Source organism: Heloderma suspectum, chromosome 8 (assembly GCF_057233095.1).
Source record: "Heloderma suspectum isolate Gila_16-S chromosome 8, 16-S_ref, whole genome shotgun sequence".
NCBI classification, from domain to species: Eukaryota; Metazoa; Chordata; class Lepidosauria; order Squamata; family Helodermatidae; genus Heloderma; species Heloderma suspectum.
In genome coordinates, this window is record NC_139465.1 from 47,995,626 (window position 1) to 48,015,787 (window position 20,162).

Consider the following 20,162-nt stretch of genomic DNA (forward strand, 5'->3'; position numbering starts at 1 on the left):
TGCCTGGAACTGTAGTACTTTGAGTGGTCATCTGTGCAGTCACTAGGGATGTGCAATGCTGGAAATGCCATTCTGTTTAAGCCAGACAGGATTTTGCAGTGTTTCCGTTTCAGTAATCGGTGGCAGACTGTAGCTGATTTTTTTTCTGATTCTGGAAAAGATAGGTCGCTACCTGTGACTGTAGTTCTTCGAGTGGTCATCTATGCATTCACACATATGCGCTCTGCCCATGTGTGGAGCCTCAATTCGGGAAGCTTCTATAGTTGAGGAAGTTTTGGTGTGAACCCCCCCACACCGTCCCACTGCGCATGGCCCCAGCAGGTTCCCCCTTATTCCCTCAGTTCCTTGAGACATTGCAGCCTCGTAGCTGAGATAAATTTACAAAAGAATACCTTCAGTACACAACATCGAACTTGAGTATGTCACCGAAGAGGGGATGGTGGGCAGGCTGTGTGAATGCCCAGATGGCCACTCGAAGAACTGCAGTTACAGGTAGCAACATGTCTTTCTCCTTCGTGGTCTCTGTGCATTACGCATATGGGCGAGTAGCAAGCTGCCTTACATGGAGGAGGGTCGGTGTCCTACTGCAATACAGAGGAGAGGAAGGCACAGCCAAAGGCACAGCCAGCTCTCACCCTGACATCCAGTCTGCAATGCTTTACAGAGCTGGAAGGTGTCAGCCAGGTTGTGGCGCAGCGCAGTTCAGGGATGGCGACCCCCCTGTTGAATGCGACCGATGTTGCTATCACATGAGTAGAGTGAGCTCAGACTAGGGATGCACGAAAGTCACTTACCTGGTCTTGCAGCTTGCTTCGCGGTGGGGGGGAGGCGCTTCGCTGCTCCCCCCGAAGTTCAGGCCGGGGGGGGGGAGGCTTCCCTCCTCGCCCGGCCGAAATTCAGGCCAGGGGTAAGGCTTCCCGCCTCGCCCGGCCGAAATTCAGGCCGGGGAGAAGCGCCCCGTCTCCCCGGCCGCGAACTTCAAAAGAAAAAAACAAAAACAAAAAACGCCCCTGTGATAGGCTACGTAACGATTAACATAGCCTATCATGGCTAGATCTGCAAAGTCAGCCATGATAGGCTACGTTAATCGTCACGTAGCCTATCACGGGTGACTTTGGGGAAAAAAAAAAGCGCGTACGCAAATGGCGGCCCCCATAGGGAGCCACCATTCGCGTTCCTTATTTGGTCCCTGTAGTCTACGTAAAGATTTACGTAGACTACGGCAAAAATAAGGGCAACGCTATTTGCATTGTCCTTATTTTCGCCGTAGTCTACGTAAATCTTTACGTAGACTACAGGGACCAAATAAGGAACGCGAATGGCGGCTCCCTATGGGGGCCGCCATTAGCCGTACGCGTTTTTTTTTTTTAAAGTCACCCATGATAGGCTACGTGACGATTAACGTAGCCTATCACAGTTGACTTTGCAAATCTAGCCGTGATAGGCTACGTTAATCGTTACGTAGCCTATCACAGGGGCGTTGTTGTTTTTTTTACTTTTCTTGTAATGGCGGCAGCGGCAGCCGGTCGAAAGCCTGGCTGCTGCCCCCGCCCCTGACGAAGACCTGCCGAACCGCCGCCGGGACCCGCCGCCGGGAGGGACATTCGTGAAAGGTAAGTCTCATCCCGGGGGGGGGGGGGGGCGGAGAATTTCTCCCCGAACAACCTTTGGAGGACCGAATGCGTTGGCACTCGGCCCCCCAAAGTTTCGGGGAGAAATTCTCCCCCATCCCTAGCTCAGACTGGGGCAGACAGTTCAAGCCCAGCCGGCTCATACAACCCAAGACATGACGCGCTGAGCCGAGAGAGGCTGGCCCTTGCGCTTGCCACCATAGCAGGCAAAGAGGTGACAGCCGTAACCATCCAGTCCTCGTCTTAAACCAGGCCAGGGCATGGCAAATATCGAGCGTATGCAGGGCCACCTCCAAAGGTGTTGAAGGAGAAACTAAGAAAGAAGGCAAAACAATGTCCTGATTTAAATGAAACTCAGACACAACTTTCGCTAAAAAGGCGGGGTCAGGTCTGAGCATCACTTCATCTCGATGAAAGGCAAGATGAGGCTGGTCCACTCTGAGCACACAGAGCTCACTGGCGTGGTGTGCAGATGTAATGGCCACCAGAAATGCCACCTTCCAAGAAAGGAGGCATAGGTCTGCAGTCACCAGTGGTTCAACAGGCTTTGAATTATGGGCCTTAAGCACCACAGAAAGAATCCAGCTCAGCACCGTAGGGCGGACAGGTGGTGCTAGATTCCTGGTCCCTTTTAGGAATCTTTTCATGGTTGGATGTGGGAACATGGAAAATCCCTAAACAGGAGGGTGAAATGCAGAAACAGCGGAGAGGTAAACTCTGAAAGACGACAGTTTGAGTCCCTTCTCAAAAAGGGATAGAAGAAACTGGAGAATTTGGTGCAAAGGGCACCAACATGGGTGAAAATTTGGTTCATGAGCAAAGCTGCAAAAAGCAGTCCATTTCCTTGAGTAGGAACACTGCGTAGACAGCTTATGGGTGGCATCCAGGATCCTCTGGATCGCTGCCAGAGCTGAAGTAGCATCCGTCACCCAATCCTCTATGCTGCATGCAGAGAGTTGTCAGGTCTGAGTGTCAGGTTCTGCCTTTCTTTCTCGTGAGGAGAGATGGACACGATGAGAGGCGTTGGTCCCAACCCTTCAGCACTTTGAGGAGCGGGGCGAACCCAGGCTGGTGTGGCCACCACAGTGTCACAGCAATGCACTCGGTGCCATCTGCCTCAATTTTCGCCAGGACCTGGTTATCAGTGGAAAGGGGGAAACAGGTAGCACAGCACCCCTGTCGTTTGAAAAATAAAGGCAATGCCCATCGAGCCCAGGCTTTGGCCTGCTCTGCTGAAGAATGTCGTGCAAAGGGCATTCTCCCTTGTGGCAAAGAGGTCGCTCTCTGGCACCCCACAAAGCTGGAAGAGGCTCTTCAGAACTGATCTGTCCAACTCCCACTCGGGGGGGGGGGGATCAGTCCAGTCCAGCTGAGCTGATCGGCCAGGACATTGTCGACCCCAGCCACATATATTGCCACAAGTCCAATTTGACAGGCTGTGCACTGCAGCATAAAGCTGCAGCATAAAGCTGAGCAATGGGAGAGATCTGGTCCCTCCCTGCTTGTTCAAATACGCGACGACAGTCATGTTGTCCGAAGTGACCTGGACCAGCCTGCCTGCCAGGTCTAGTTCAAACACACAAAGCACTTTGCCCACTGCTCTGAATGCCAGAAGGTTGATGAGCTCTGTGGCTTTGTTGGATGCCCATCATCCACGGACTGTGAAGCCTGGACAATGAGCTCCCCATCCGGGGTGTGACGTATCTGTGGTCACAGCCCTGGATGGCAAGAGCTAGAAGAATGGCATGCCCTGGGTTAGAGTGCTCGGTACTGACCACCATTGGAGAGAGTCTTTGACATCCGGAGGCAGACAGAGTCTGGTTTGCCAGGCATCCTGATCAGTATTGAAGTTGCATATGAGCCAGTTTTTGAGTTGTCTTGTATGCAACCAATTGTGGTAGGCTACAGCCGTCGTCGCAGCCATGAAACCCAGGAGACGTTTGGCTTTGAGCACCGTGGTAGATCTGCTCGTTAACAGTTCTAATGCCAGAGATGTCAGCGCCTTTACTCTGGTGTTAAGAAGGTGTGGCACAGTTGGAAGTTCAGTAAAGCCCTGATGAATTGGATCTGCTGCGTGGGTACAAGATGCGATTTTTCCGCACTGATGTAGAGTCCAAGCTCCCGAAGGAGATTTCAGGTCACCTCTATTGATCACAGAAGTTGATCTTCTGTTGCCACCACCAACAGTCAATCATCTATGTATGGATAGCCCTCTATGATCTGCAGTCACAGGTGGGAGCAGACCACTGCCACGCATTTGGTGAATACCCTCAGGGCAGTGGCAAGACCGAAGGGTAGCACCCAGAATGGGTAGGTGTCAGTACCAATGGCAAAGCAGAGGTAGCGTTGGTATGATTCCTCTGTGGTGATGTGAAAGTTGGCATCTTTGAGGTCGACGGAGATGAACCAATGTCCTCGAGAGAGGAGAGGCAGGATAGACGCCAGAGAAACCATGCAGACGTTCCTGAGCGAGATGAGCAGGTTCAGCTGTTGAAGGTCCATGACTGGTTAAAGTCCTCCTTCCTCCTTCAATACCATGAAGGGCCTTGAATAAAACCCATCCTGAAGATGCATTTAAGGGACAGGCTCAATTGTCCCTTTCTCGAGGAAGAATCTGAACTTTGGTATGGAGGCCCAGGGATGGCGCAGTCACCAGCATGGTACCAAGAGGACGGAGGGTATCGAACGCGATCTGGTAGCCCCTCCGGACTATTGCAAGGAGCCAGGAGTCCAATGAGATGTTGTGTCACACTGGATGGTTGTCAAGGAAGGAGGGAAGGAGGATCCCGGCCGCCAGGACCAGCCCCAACCTCCCTGCGAGGGAGGACCACCCAGGCGGGACCCACTTCCCAAAAACAGGACTGACTAAACCTGGCCTTTCAGTCCCGCAAAATACTCAGTAGCCACCCTCTTAAGCCAAGAGGCACTGACATTAGCACTGAGGTTATGCAGAGAGATCACACCAACTAAAGGCTGAATAAAGGTTTATTACGATCAAAATAAAGGGGTAGAGGGAAAGGGAAGAATGGAAATAGCAAGTTACACAGAGGGCACAAAGCTAAATCACTTAACTATAACAGAAAGCTTCATGAATGCACACCCAAGCAAAATAATAAATCTATCTGGCCTATCCTTGCATACCTAAGTATGGATCTCCCTGGATAGCAACCAGCCGTCTTGCAGGCCCAGGACCACCAGGATGAAGGGAGACTCCATGCCTCGACCTCAGCCCACTTTTAAAGCCCAGCCCTGGCAACCCAGAGCAGATTTTGCTGCAGCCAATCACTGGTTCAGTCGCTGGGTAGGCTGCCCTGGCCTCCGAGAGGCTGGGACTCCCCACCACCTCCAGCTGTTGGCACGTTCTAGTGAGCAGGGGCTGCGTCTGGCCTTGGGAAAAGAGCCGAAGAGCCTCTAGATTACAAACAATTCCAGGTGGTTACATCCGACGTGACAGTCTGACCCGATCTTATGGCGGAAAGTGGCCTGTTATCCTTGACAATGGTAAGTGGACAGGCGTGCTCCAAAAATGTGTGTTTGGGCCACAAGGTGAGGAAGGATGGCAGGAAGTGAGTCAAAGGTGCCACTTAGTTCTGCTGTCGGGTTTCCTGCAATAATTGCAAGATTTTAAAGGTGGGAACGATTTCCCTGACTGATCTGCCTGTAACCGTTTTTGCTGATGTTGTTGTGCTGTAACTTGCTGATCAGGTTGGTGCCGAGTGGCAGGTGACTGAAGCCAGCAGTGTTGCCTGAGAAGCTGCTGCAACATCAAACCTGTATGACGTGCCGTGGTATGGGCCTTCTGCACTGAGTCAAGCGCATCATCAGTTTTTGTGTTGAACAAGCCTTGCCCATTGAAGGGTGAGTCTTCGATACAGCTTCTGGTTTCTTGTGGAAGACTCGATGACCTCAACCAGGCATGGCGACGTAGGGCTACAGATCCAACTAGCACCTCTGAGTCGCAATTGACCTGGCGGCGCAATCTATTTATTTGCTGCCTGGACAGCTTCAGAGCCTCCGATTGGAAGAGGCGACCCAGCTCCTTCTTGTCATCTGGAAGATGCTCAAGAAGATGGCCCACTTTGTCCTAAAGCAATAACTGGTACCCAGTCATTGTTGCCTCACAGTTTGATATTTTAAGGCCCATCACTGCAGAGGAACATAGTCTCCTCCCGAGTAAGTCCAGGCATTTGCCCTCCATGTCAGTTGGAGAAGAATGCACCCTGAGGACCCTACCCTGTGTGGCTTCGATGACCATTGAATCTGGGGCTGGATATTTGAAGAGGTACTCAGTATCTGACTCTTGCAGGGGGTAATACCCTCCAGACATTTAGATATCAGTGGCACAGTGCAGTGGGCTTTCCAGGATTGTTGAATGGTTTTCTCTAATGAGGGGAATAGAGGAATGGCCACTGGTTTGAAAGACTCTGCATTTCTGGAGTCGAAAAAGGGGTCTTGCACTGTGGAACCTACTAGGCCCAAAGCCTGTGCCATTCTGAGAATATGGCTGGGGAATTGTCCCAGATCCTCCAATGTTGATATGGCTTCATTGGAGCCAACAATTGTGTCTGGAGAGGAGATGGAGAGGGCATGAAGATTGTGATGTAGTATCTGACTGACAACCTTCTGTTCCAGACACTGGGGACTGCCCTGAACGGACTTGAAGTGGTGGGAACTTCTCCCTCACTTCTGTAGAGTGACTGAGCGCCACCCATATCAAGTAGTGCACCAAAAGGCAGTGCAGACAGTGGCTCAGTAACCAGCAGGGTGGTCTGCAACTGACAATGTGTGGCTACAGCAAAACTGGCAGCACATTTTGTTGCTGGGTCGTCTGTGGTTGCAGGACAGATGAAGGCAGGCTGCATCTTGTTTTGCTGAGCTGGCACCAGAATGGCACCAAAGGGCAAGGAGTGACCAGCTGGTCTGGAGGTCTCAACACCGCGGCCGACGGGTGTCGATGGTGCCGCCTTTCTCCCCAACAGGGAGGGTCAGGATGGCGATCCTGGCCGTATGGCTCATTACAGCAGTCAACCCAACCCCGAGGTCTCCTGTGCCGCACGTTGCATGATGACTGTCCGCCTTGCTCTGAGAATGGGGATCTGGACCATTCCCAATATTGGCTTTGCTCGCAAAAACTAGGGGCACGAACTCCAGTAGCGGAGGCACTAGGCAAGTGCCCACGCTTGCCCACACTGACCTGGGCAAGCATGAGCGCCATTCACAGCCAGTAACGCGACCTTCTAAGTCATAACGACGAGGGGGTCGAGGGATCGGTTCCATTAGGGACAGGTCCCGGAACTCACCCTCTGATGCACATGTTAGTGGAATGGGTTCTACCCCTTGCACTGGCTGCACCATCGGGATGTGTGAAAGCAGCACTGGCGGAGCATCAGGTAAGACCGTCAGTGCAGGCGACGGCATCCGAGTGGAAGGCACTGGCGGAGCAGCAGGGGATGATGCCGCGTGAACAGCTGCTGCCGATCCCGAGAGGTCTGCACCGAAGCGAGCGGAATGGTTGGCAATTCCTCTCACGCTGGAGACAGAGCCTGCATGGATTGAACTCGGACATGAGGCGCATGCGCAGAGTCTGAGGGACCTGAGGGGCCCAATGCTCGACACCGAGCAGGGTCACGCAGCTCCTTAAGGATCTTTCTCTTCTTCTTTTTTGAGTGTGAAGATGACAGATTGGCCTGCTTAGAGACTTCCGCCTCTTTTGTTAGTCTTTTCACCAGTGTAAGCCTCAGAGATAGGCCCAGTGTGGGGAGATCCTGTGTACTCAGGGAAGCACAGTGCTGAGGGGATGACAACCCCAACACTGGAGCAGGCTCCTGTGCGGCGGGCAGATTGTGTGAAGGCAAGATTGGCAGATCTGCCATATCTTTAGGCTCCTCAACAGATTCCAGTGCCTGTTTCCAAAAGTATGGCTTTCAGCTGATCTGGCCTGTTTCTTCTCGCTTGTTTCGAGAAGGCTTTACAGTGAGGACAAGCCTCAACAATGCGCCCTTCACCAGGGCAGAGCAGGCAGAGGGAGTGCCCGTCTGAGGGCGGCACTTTTGCCCTGCAGCGGGTGCACTTCCGAAATGAGCCCTGAGGGCCATATGCCTGGGAGGGCGATTGCAAACGTCGCCAAAAAAAGAGAAATAAATGAAACTCTAAGGAGACAGAGAGAAACACTTTATAGTAAGGAAGAAAAAAACCTCAGCTTTTTGTCAAAAAACGCTTTGAAACAGCAAAATGGCAAGAGAGCTTTTCCTACAAGGTGCGTGCAATGGTGGTCGACACAGAACTGAGGGAATAAGTGGAACCCCCTGGGGACATGTGCATGGGGACAGTGGTAGAAGGGTTCCTGCCAAAACATCCTCAGCTATAGAAGCTTCCCAAACTGAGGCTCCACACAGGTGCAGAGCCCATATGCATAATGCACAGAGACCATGAAGAAGAATGTTCTTTTTTTTTGTTGCATGGACTTGCAAAGAGCACCGATTAAAAAAATATTTAAAATACTACGACCCCATTTGCGCAAATTTAAAGTTTTGAAAAATAATTTTAAAAAGATCCCATTTGCGTAAATTGCCACTACCATTTTTTAAAAATCTGAAATCTGTGTATTGGATCGACTCGCTACAGATTGAGTCAATGCCAGCGGGAGGAAATGGAACAAAATCCACCAGGGCCAAATTGGTAAAATCCATCGAGATTTCACCTCCAAAACAGAAATCCCATACATCCCTAGCAGCTACACATATGCAATCTGCACGTGTGCTGAGCCTGATTTTGGAAGCTTGTAAAGCTGTAGACGTTTGGCAGACACCCCACCCCACTCTTTGAGGGAATGGCTCCTGCCTACCCAGTCAGTGTCAAATGTCCAACCAACACAGCAGCTATGAAAATGGAAGCCAAGTAGAAAGACAGATGCATAGCAGCATTTGCAAGACAACAAGAGCGGGGGTTGTGTGACTGCACAGGTGACTATTCAAAGAACTACAATTACCGGCAAGCAACCTGTCTTTCTTCTTAGTTGTCTCTGTGCAGCCCCACATGTGGATAGAGTAGCAAGTTCAGTTACTAGAAGCAGGGCAGGTGCTAAGGAGGCAGAAAGCTGAGCACGTCCCATCCCAAAGAGTTGTCTGACCTTGTCTGGACATCCAGATGACAGTGTGCAGAATGGCTTTCATTCTATCTGGAAGCAAACAAAAGTGAGCTGTGCTCTTACCTGTTTGTGGGCCACAGATATTTGCCATAATAAGGTCCCTCACTGCTCCTGCCTCACCCAAAACTAAGGCATTTGATGAACCTCTAGGATTACTGAAGATACATTTCTCACCAAATCCTTCAGTTATTGTACAGAGATTTAAATTTAAATTTAAAATTTAAATTTCACAAACGAATGCAGCAAACTGGAGGGAGCATTGCCACTGATATTGCAGAACTGTGTCATCTTTTGCAACACTGCAACTTTGGGGATTTTCTAGAGGATATGTTGAGGGATCGCCTTGTCTCTGGGGTTTATGATGAAGCACTACAACGCCTCCTGTCCGAGCCAAACTTGACATTTGCACTGGATCGAGAAAAGGCATCAGCCAGTGAGACTGCATAACTATATGTCACAGAACTCAGGAGAGATGCAGATGATGTAAACGCCATCTGGAGCAAGCAGGCTGAGATTTCTGGGCAGCAAGGTCAACAGAACACAAGAAATGCACCCTCCATAAAATCTGCAGATAGGCACTGGCTTAACTGTTCCTGCTCAGTCTGTGGAGACCACATCAGCGCTCTCTGTGCAGATTCAAGGATGCCGAGTGCAGGTTATGCAAGAAGAAGGGTCACCTGGAGCGAGTCTGCCGTTCAAAATCTGCCAGCACAGACCTATAACAAAGGAACTATAGCCAAGAGTCACTCCACCTAGCATCTCATGGGGTTGATTATCCACAGGGTGATGAAACTCAACAGCTATAACACATTCAGAAGGTCTGTGGCAAGGAACCTCATGATTCTGGTTGTACGCAATCAATGGCAGGAAGTGAAAAATGGAAATGGATTCGGGGTCTGGGGTATCCATAATTAACAGAGACCCCTTTTATGCACATATTTTCTGGGACCCTTGCTCCAAAGTTGTCAAGTCCGTCCTGCATTCTGTGCAATTACAATGCAAAGAAGGTCGATATCATTGGATGCTGCACTGTAGGTGTACAGAATGGCTCCTTCCAAGGGAAGCTCCCACTTAGAATTGTGGAGGGGCAGAGGAAAAATGTCTTGGGGAGAAACTGGTTCTCAACAATAGGGAATAGCGTTCAAGGAATTCAGCCATTACTACAGGTCGGTTTGCAGCAATTGTTAATAAATTTCCAAGGGTATTTTCTGAAGAATTGGGAGAATGCAAAGGGAAGGCAGTGTCACTCCATCTGGATGCATTTATTGCATTAATTTGCATGACAGCCAGGAATGTGCCTGTTGTGTTGTGGGTAAAAACTGAAGATCTTGAGCATCTCATCAAGCAAGGTGTGCTAGAACCAGTGACACAGACCCAGTGGGCTACGCCCATTGTGCTGGTCTTAAAGCCTAATGGGAAGGTGAGACTGTGTGGGGGTTACAAGTGCACTGTGAAGAAGGCGCTTAAGCAGCATCCATGCCCAGTGCCTGCTGTCAATCAGCTCCTCGCTGTTCTTGGTGGCGGGAGGGTCTTTGCAAAGCTCAATCCGGCCCCAGCATTTCAACCGTTGGTCGTTGACGATGCTACAGCAGATGCCCAAACAATAATCACTCATCGAGGGCATTCCGAGTAAAGCGTCTGTAATTTGGAATTTCTGTGGCCTCTGGACGTTCCAACAACTCATGGAAACCCTGCTTTCTGGAATTCCATGCATTGCACCCTATTTCAACGATGTCCTGCTCATGGGATCAACAGAGAAAGGGCTTGTGGAACAATTTCAAGAAGTCCGACGTCGTTTTGACACATCTGGCATTTGTGTAATAAAGGAGAAATGTGAAATTGGAACCTCCAGCGCAACGTTTTTGAGCTACCGTATTGATGCTTCTGGCATTTGGCCCACTGGCGAAGAAATATGTGCCATTCACTACGCACCTGCTCCAAAAACAAAGCAGGAACCTCAAGCCTTCTTGGGACTCCTCGGTTTCTGCCCTGTGTTTCTTCCAGGAAGGCTGCCATCTTGACCACTGCAGCGCTTGCTGGGAAGAGGAGTTCCATGGAAATGAGAATGCTTTCCAGAATGCCAAACACTTGTTGAGTTCAAATTCTGTGCTTGTACATTATGATGAAAAAACCCGCTAATCCTTACTACTGATGCTTGTGCTTATGGGTTTGGTGCCGTGCTAAGCCACAAATGTCCAGATGGTACAGAAGCACCAGTTGCTTATTATTCAAGGACTATGTCATCCGCTGAAAGGAACTTTGCACAAATTGGCAGAGAAGCCTTGGCTGTTACTGCAGGAGTCAAAAAGTTCCACAACTATCTCTACGGCCATTCTTCTGAAATACACCTGGATCACAAGCCCCTTCTAGGAATCTTCTCACCTGGTGAGCCTACTCCCTGCATACTGTCACTGCGCATGCAGCGCTGGAGCATCCTGCTCCATGCTTACGATTCTACACTTTCCTACAGACCAGGAAGGCAATAGCTAATGCTGACGGATTGAGTCGGGCACCACTTAAAATTCCAGATTTTGTTGTACCTCCTCCACTGGAAGTCTTGATGCTAGGAGCCCCTCCTGACCCACCACTTCAGACTGATCAAACTGCTCGGCTGACTGCTCCAGATCCTGTACTGGCTCATTTTAAACTGGGTATGGAGGGGATGGCCAGATGAGGAACTGCCAGAGGAATGTAAGCCATTTAAACGCCATCAGCATGGGCTGTCTGCCCAAAAGGGAAGTCTGCTATGGGGAAGCCGTGTTGTTATTCCAGATAAGGGTCGTCAAACCATCTTGACCATGCTGCATGCAGCTCATCCAGGGATTGCATGGAAGCATTGGCCAGGAGCTACGTCTGGTGGCCCGGCATTGACTCAGATATTGAAACAAGTATAAATGAGTGCAGTACTTGTCAAGCCACTGGGCACAATCCTCCAAGGGCACCTATCTTTCCATGGGGAGTGACCAAGAAGCCTTGGTCAAGAATCCATACTGATTTTGCAGGACCATTTTAAGGAAAAGACTTCTTGGCTGTGACAGATTGTTACTCGAAGTGGCTGGACGTCGTCTCAGTACCATCACAAACAGCCGCTGCAACAGCCACAGCACTGCGCCACTTCTTTGCCACCCGCGGCTTGCCTGATACTACACTCTCAGACAGCGGGACTGCTTTTACGTCTGCTGAATTTAAATCATTTGTGGACAAGAACCTTACTCGGGCTGCCACCGTGGCACCTCGTCATCCCCGGGCAAATGGCCAAGCTGAACGGATGGTGCAGACAACTGAAGATGCCCTGGAGCGCGCTGTGGGAGGAGACCGGCCAACATGCCTTGCCAGGCTCCTCGTTGCCGGCATGTTACTCCTTGCGCAACAACAGGAGTCAGTCCTGCAGAGGGACTTATGGAGCGGCGCCTAAAGACTTGCCTTGACCGTCTCCGCCCAGATTTAACGGAAGACTGGCCAAGCAAACGGGAGCAAGCTCTGGATGCTGCCTTCTCAGCTCCTGCGCTCTGCTCATTTGCCCCACAAGGTCAGGTGTTTGCTAGGAACTATGGTGCTGGGCCAAGGCTTCCTCCATCACTGAGGTTGCTGGACCTGTGTCATACAAGGTCCAGCAAGTGCAGGTGCAGGTGGGTCAGTGTGGCATTGCCACGTTGGCCAGTTGTGAAGGTGTTCTGGCCACAGTGGCTTGTCATCGGCAGAGGTCGCTGCTGAAGATCTATCTGGAACCGACGTGTTTCTCTCAGTGCCGGTCGAAGCGCCAGAACCACCAAGAGATGGGAGCAAGACTCCTTCCTTACCCACGGCAGTGGCTGAAAGGAAGTCATCTGAGCAATCTGCGCCTACCAGTCGAGTGCAGGGACCGTGCCGTGAAAGGGTGCCTCCCCCTTGCTTGGAAGACTATGATAGCTAAGGGGGGAGGAATGTTATGTATCCCGGGGGGGGGGGGGAGTACTGTGGCTTAGTTATTGCTTTGAACCTTGGCAGCACCCGTAGAGCTGGGAGTGGCAATGATGAGTGGAGCTTCTGCTAAGTTCTTCCCTTCTGTGTGTGATAAATAAAGGACAGTTGTGTTTGAGGCCTGCTGAGTCTTACAGTCATTCCCTCTACCTATACAACAAAAGCCATCGAGGTTGGTGGCCATCACTACAACTTGTGGTAGCGAATTCCATAGTTTAACTATGCACTGTGTGAAGAAGTCCTTCTTTTTATTTGCCCTGAATCTCCCACCAATCAACTTCATGGGATGACCCCATTGGGTTCCAGTACTATGAGAGAAGGAGGAAAATGTCTCCGCATCCACTTTCTCCACACCATGCATAATTTTGTACCCCTCTATCATGCCTCCCCTTCCTTGCCTTTTTTCTAAGCTAAAAAGTCCCAAATGTTGCGGTCTTTCCTCATAGGGGAATTGCTCCAGTCCCTTGATAATTTTGGATGCTCTTTTCTACATCTTTCCAGCTCTACAACAACCTTTTTTGAGCTGCAGTGACCAGAACTGTACACATCTGCCCATATCTTTGAGGAGATGATGGATAAGAAGACAGCCAGTATTCCAAGTGTTGTCCTCTGTTCCTTTGGTACAGAGGCCAATCTTAGGGACATGTTACATATTTCTGTTAAAAGATCTACAATTTCACATTGGAGTTCTTCAAGAACTCTCGGATGCATACCATTTGAACCAAGTAATTTGTTTGTTTTCAAATTATCAATAGAGTCTAGGACTTTAGCTCTTCTCACCACTAAGAATGTAAGAAGAGCCCTGATGCTGGATCAGACCAAGGGTCCATCTAGTCTAGCATCCTGTTCACACAGTGGCCGGCCAGCTGCCCAGGGGAAGCCCATAAGCAGGATATGAGTGCAACAGCCCCCTCCTGCCCATGTTTCCCAATTTTGCCACTAACTGCCACAGTTCCTCAGACTCTCTGAAAAGATTAGTTTAGGCAGGAGTATCTATCCTACATCTTCTGCAGTGAAGACAAATTGAAAGAATTTATTCAGCCTCTCCGCAGTCTCCATATCCTCCTTTAGTACGCCTCTTTACTTTCCCTTCCAACTTATTTGTTTTATCAACCCCCTCAATTTTTGAGACATTTCCTCTTGTGAAAGTAACATGACTGCATTCGGTGAAGGCACTGTGATCCCCCGCGAGATGAATTGGAACTAGGGTCACTCTGTGTAGGTCACACCTTTCCCAGGAGAGCTCACAAGCACGAAGCCCTGTTTCTTCCAGCTTGCCTTGTGAAGGCCTGTGAGGCCTTATGAAAGCATGAACCCATACTTATGGGACAAAGGGAATGTCCATCCAGTGGAGGAAACTCCCCACCCCCAGAGGTGCCCTTGCAAAAAAAGGTGACCTTTTGGGATGTAAGAACCCATGAAGATTTTTTGTAACACCATGCACCAGAAGTGCTGAGGGAAAAGAAACTGATAAAAGATCAAATCAGAAAACAGACAAAACTGAAAGGCAGAACAGACAATAAAGAAAAATTGTGTTTTTTCCTCTAGCCAAGTACTGAACAGGAATGTGGGAGCCATGCACCCTTGAGTGTGCAACTGGAGGGGGTCCCAACTCTTCTCTAACTTTAAAAGCTATGGAAATTAGGGGATGCACAGGTGTAGAACCTGTATGTGTTGCTGTACACTGACCACGCAGAAGAACTAGAAAGAATCCCAGGTCTCCTTTGGAGCTCAGATTCAAGGGACAGTGACAGAGAGTCAATCTTCCCTGAGTTTTCCTTGTGCCACCTGGCTGGCTGCACAGGACTAGCACAGGCTGCTTGTGGCAAGAAAATGCCCTCGACAAGGGGGAAACTTTTATAGATCCAGGGCAGGAAGGAACAAGGCAGCTTCTGGTGCCAAAGTTGTCTTGTGAAGGAAGAACCAACAATGTTTCAGACTCAGGAGGGCTAAGGGTGGGAAGATGGGCAGGTACGCCCCCAGTATGAAATGCACCCCAGGCCAAGAGGCTACTGAGCAGTTACTTTGGCTGGGGAAGAGGTGGTGTGCGCATACACACGCACGCACACACATGACCCAGTAGCAAAGCTTCAAGTGCCAGACTTGCATAGTGATGAATAAATGCTTCAAATTCCTAGGATTTATCAGGCCCCAATCATTAATCTGATGGTTGCTTGGGAATCATGGATACCTGTCTACCACTTCCATGTCCAGGCCCAAGTCTTTGATCCCACTTAGAACTAGCTATCCATTCGAAAGACAGTAGGACGGCGGGGTTCAGAGTGTTTCTGGGTTTCCTGGTGTAACTATGCTGGGTGAGTGCAACCAAAAAACTTGCCCTGGGAACCAAAGGTTCCACATGACGCTCTGGCTTACAGTCTGCTATTCCTTGGACAGAGGAGGAGTGGATGGAGCACAAAAACCCACAAAGAAAGGCAGGGGAAGGGTTTCTCCTGGCAACAGGAACTGCAGAGTAGTGCATGACACTGGAGAAGCCATTGTTCCCTCCTGCCTCCCCAGCCTCCAGCCCCCACAATCCACTAGGGCCAGACATGCGTTCGGAAAGCACTGCAGCGCCCTTAGGTGCCTGGATTCCCCTTGGGATCATAAAGCATCCCTTATCTGGTTACAGCGATAAATACCCCTTTCGATTTCTTCTACTGATACTTTGTTCTGCTTCTTCCAGAGTCACCTTGGATTCCGCCTCCCTGCTGCACTGATCACACGCCCTCGCCCTCCCATCTTATCCACCTTCTTCTCCTCTTTTGTTACCACCTCCCTTTCCAGTGACCTCCTGACATGACCAGGCTTTCTACTTGTCATCTGGGCTGCTTTTATCTCTGCAGGTGAGAGGCTGGTGGATTTTTTACAGGCTCCAGCCATGTCAAATTTGACTAGATGGTCTTGTAGGCCCCTCCCAACCCCACTACTCTAGGATTCTATGAAATTGGAATCAAGCAGAAGAGATTCAGATTGTCACCATTCAAGAAAACAAGGCCACAGGAAATTAATGGCCACCTTAATTGTTTTGTAATTTATAACAAAGAAATTCAGATCTGCAGCAAGGTAATACCCTTCACTCTGAACCGCTTATATAAACCAAAACTATGACAAGCATGAACTTGATCTGACATAAAGCTGCTCTGTTAGCTTTGTCCTGATCTGCGTATTTGGAGTATTGCACAATTTGGGTTCCTCTATCCTCAGCCAAGGAACTTGCAAAGGGAACACAGAGGAGACTGTGTGTGTGTAAGGGGGGGACAGGGAGCAAATGGCCATCCACACAAACCACAGACGAAATTCCAGCCCCTGAAGGACACAGAGAGACTGCTCTGCCCAACATGTTTTCCAAAGTATCCCAACCTAACTTGGATCAGGAAGCTGCACAAAACAAAAAGAAAGAAATTTGAGATCCCTGCTACATTTCATCCAGATTGTTAAACATAGAACTGCAGAAGTAGACAAGACTGAATAGTTGTAGAAGACAAAGACTGAAGTGTTTAGAGGTGAGCATCTCTCGTACCTGCACAGAAGCCAATTTCTCCATCCGGAAGGTGACATCTTTCTCCACAAGCAGCAGGACTCTGTGGATGCAGTGAGGGACAGTGTCCTGCAACAGAAAGAACAGATTCTAGAGCTCCACGGTTGGCTTTGGCACCAGTCAAAAGTCTTGTGTTACATGCAGCTAAATCAGCATCTCTTCTTTGCACAAGCGTTTCTTGGTTCTCCTTACTGACACTGGCAGCACAAGTCCTGCCTTTTTGAAAAAAGAGACAGACAAATCTGAAGAGCTGCAAAGTGTCTGAAGGCTGTCATTCAGGCAGGCCAGCCACCTAGCATGTACGGACCTTCCAGGCTGTGTGGGGAAGGGCTCATGAAAAAGCCTACCAGCCACTCTTTTTTGTGCATTTTTTACACCTGTTCACAGCCATTGCAAATAAACTGCAAGTGAAGAACTACTGATTTGGGATGATCTGGGGTGGGGTGCAAATTAATTGAGAATGTATTTTATTTGGGTTGATTTGGACAGGAAATTAGTTGGCTGACTTTGCCTTCTGGGAAATTTAAATAAAGCCTAGTAATTATTTCTAAATGTGTACATATTATAAATTAGCACAGGCACATTTTGTGCGGATTTGTGTCTATGTCTTTTAAGTGCCTCATTGCCCCCCACTCCCGTGGCTGCTGGGAACAGACAAACCATGGCCCCTCCCTTATAAGACCGGACACTGAAGGGAAACCCCTCCCCCAGCCACACCCAAGCAGGTCATCTGCATTGCCTGGGGGGGGGAGTGCCCTCCCGCTGGGGGCCCTCGCTGGCCCCTGCACCATCCTGTCCTGCTGGCACCCCCCCCCCCCCCCAGCTGGCACACTGCACTTGCAGTTGCACACACAGTCCCACAACATAGACACAATGGCCAGGACTGAAATGCTGGAAGCTCCTGCAAAGAATGGAGGATGCTGGAGGCAGCCGAGAGAAGAAGAGGCTCAGCAGGCCAGCTGGGTGGGCTCAGTGGGCCCCACCTCCCGCCTGGCTTCCCTGGTCCCCAGGAGATGGGGGCGGGAGAAGAAGTGGGCAGGGGAGTCAGCAGCCACAGTCTCACCTGCAGGATGGCAAAAGCTTTAAAGAGAGCTGGGACTGGAGAACATCGCCGGGCATCTACCAGAATGGTTAGGCCCAAAGCCTGGCACTCAGGCCTGGAAGTCAGGAAATAAAAGAAGACATCAGTTACTAGACACCCATCCACACTGCTCCAGAGGGAGCACCTCCAACAGCCTTGCAGCAGCAGCCGCCCTCAACGCGTCAATCATCTGGCCCTGTATCTTAGGGCACGCAGTTTCTCTCTGCAGCTTCCTCTCCTTACCTTCACATTTACATTCTCGTGACATCCATACCAGGCCTGCCCTATAGCTGAGCCCCAAGCAGAACAACGGGTCCTCCTGTCCCGAAGGGCCACACAAGGCAGCCAGCTTGACCTGTAGAGCAAGCCCCAGCACTGCTGGCACACTGCAGGCAGGCAGGCAGGCAGCTTGACAAGGCGGGGCGCAGAGCGGCCCAGAGGACTTTCACCTAAGACTCCTGAGCAGTCATGGAATAAGAGGCCAGGTCCTCTTATGGATCAGTAACTGGTTGAACAACAGCAGGAATAAATGGTAAACTATCCCAACAGAGGGATGTAAATAGTGGGCTCCCAAAGGGATCTGTATTGGGACCAAAGCTTTTCAGCTTCATATATGATCTGGAATTAGGAGTGAGCAGCGAAGTGGCCAAGTTTGCCGACGAGACCAAATTATTTAGGGTGGTTAAAACAAAAAAGGATTGTGAGGAGCAATAAAAGGATCTCTCCAAACTGGGTGAATGGGCATCCAAATGGCAAATGTGGTTGAATGTAAGCAAGTGTAAAGTGATGCACAGGGCAAAAAAATCCTGATGGCATCTGAGCTAGCGGTGACCGACCAGGAAAGTGATCCTGGGGTTGTGGTGGACAGCTCAATGAAGATGTCAACCCCATGTGCGGCCGCTGTAAAAAAGGCAAACTCCATGATAGGCATAATTAGAGAAGGAACTGAGAATAAAACAGCGAATATCATACTGCCCCTATACAAATCTATGGTGTGACCACACTTGGAATACTGTGTCCAGTTCTGGTCACCACACCTAAAAAAAGATGTTGTAGAGCTGGAAAAAGTGCGGAAAAGGGCAACTAAAATGTTCAAGGTGCTGGAGCATCTCCCCTATGAGGGTAGGTTACAACAGCTGGGATTGTTTAGCCTGGAAAATGTAAGGTGAAGGGAGACATGATCACGGTGTAAAAAAATATGCATGCTATGGAGAATGTTTATAGGGAGACATTTTTTTTCCTCTCTCATAAATACTACAACCTGGGGTCACCCCATGAAGCTGATTGGTGGGAGATTCAGGTTAGATAGAAGGAAGGACTTCTTCACACAGTGCATAGTTAAACTATAGGATTCGCTGCCACAGGGTGTAGTGATGGCCACGACTTTGAATGGCTTTAAAAGGGGGTGGGACAAATTCCTGGAGGAGAAGGCTATCAATGGCTACCAGTCCCGATGGCTACATGCTACCTCCAGTACCAGGGGCAGTGAGCCTATGTACACCAGTTGCTGGGGAACATGAGTGGGAGAGTGCTGTTGCGCTCATGCCCTGCTTGTGGGTCCCCAGTCGACAGCTGGTTGGCCACTGTGTGAGCAGAATGCTGGACTGGGTGGACCCTTGGTGTGATCCAGCAGGGCTCTTCTGATGTTCTTAGCAGTACCAGTAATGACGAAATGAAGCGTGAGCGCAATCCTGCAGCACTGTGCACAGTAGAAGGTCTGTTGATGCTTTATTTTTGTGGCAATATTTCTTCCTGCTCAAGCCGCTCTCCTCCCCCTCCCCCACCGTCCCACGAACCTGAGCGTGCTGCACAAGTACAGGAGGAGGCGCACCAGTTCACTGGCGCTGCAGCGGGGGTTCAGCCAAACGGCATTCCTCGCTGTGATGATGGCCACTGCCCGTCCACATTTGTCTCTGGTGCCTGAGAATAAGGATTTGGTTTAGTTTGGCGAAGTGGCAGGAATGAAGATCAAGTTCTCACCACACACAGGACGTGCCAATGAAATTCCATCCACGGGCCATAAGCAGGCAGAAATACGGATCTCGCTCTGGTCAAGTGCCCTGAGGCTCAGCTTCTAACCCTTCCAGTAAAGAATTAACCAGTGGGACTTTGTTTTGGTTCAGGACCATTTGTTGTTATCAGCCCAAATGCTGATCCAAAAGGGAAGTCTCTAATGAAACGGCATGTCATAGGAGTTTCTTCTTATGACATGAAGGCTCTCTTCTTACAGGACCAACCTCCACTGGTGAAGTGGATGGATGGAACAGAGAAAAATATTAACTTGGGAAAAAGGCAGTTTATAATTTCTCCTCCTTTGTGTCTGCAAGACTTCCATGCAAATGTGGAATCTAGTATTTGGCACACCCTTTAAAAAACCCCAGCTATCTAGCCCTTCAGACTTCAGTGCAAAGATGGAAAACCTAGGCCATCTCTGAAGCCAGAGAGGCCAGCGTGGGACTTGAGGTGGCCGCTGTGTGAGGCTCCAGTGACCTGCGCTGCTCCTTGCTCCTCCCCACACAGCCCTTCTCTCAACAGACCATTCATGCAGTTAAATTCGAATCCCACTTTTTAACCAAATGGTGCTCAAAGTGCCTAACGGCAAAAATACAAAGTAACATACAAAACAACAACCAAAACATAACAATATCAACAGGGCCCAGATCCTCAGATCCCCAAACCCTCCTTGCTCCTCCCTCAGTTCTCTCTCCAGTACTCGTTTATTTGACTTATACCATGCTCGGCCCTAGGCTCTGAAGGGCTTAGAAGTATTGGCATGTTTTACAGTTTTAAAGAACGAGCCTT

At 49.8% G+C, this 20,162-nt stretch overlaps 1 protein-coding gene across 1 annotated transcript in view; it reads right to left on the reverse strand.

Annotated features, from left to right (window-relative positions):
• PLEKHG4 (pleckstrin homology and RhoGEF domain containing G4) overlaps positions 1-20,162 on the reverse strand; it is a 135,014-nt gene that overhangs the window by 40,792 nt on the left and 74,060 nt on the right. Inside the window, exons 5-7 of the mRNA XM_084812901.1 lie at positions 19,157-19,280; positions 17,343-17,436; positions 16,262-16,348 (exon numbers count right to left, since the gene is read on the reverse strand). Coding sequence (XP_084669027.1) covers positions 16,262-16,348; positions 17,343-17,436; positions 19,157-19,280 — 305 coding nt within the window. The remainder of the gene's footprint in view (positions 1-16,261; positions 16,349-17,342; positions 17,437-19,156; positions 19,281-20,162) is intronic.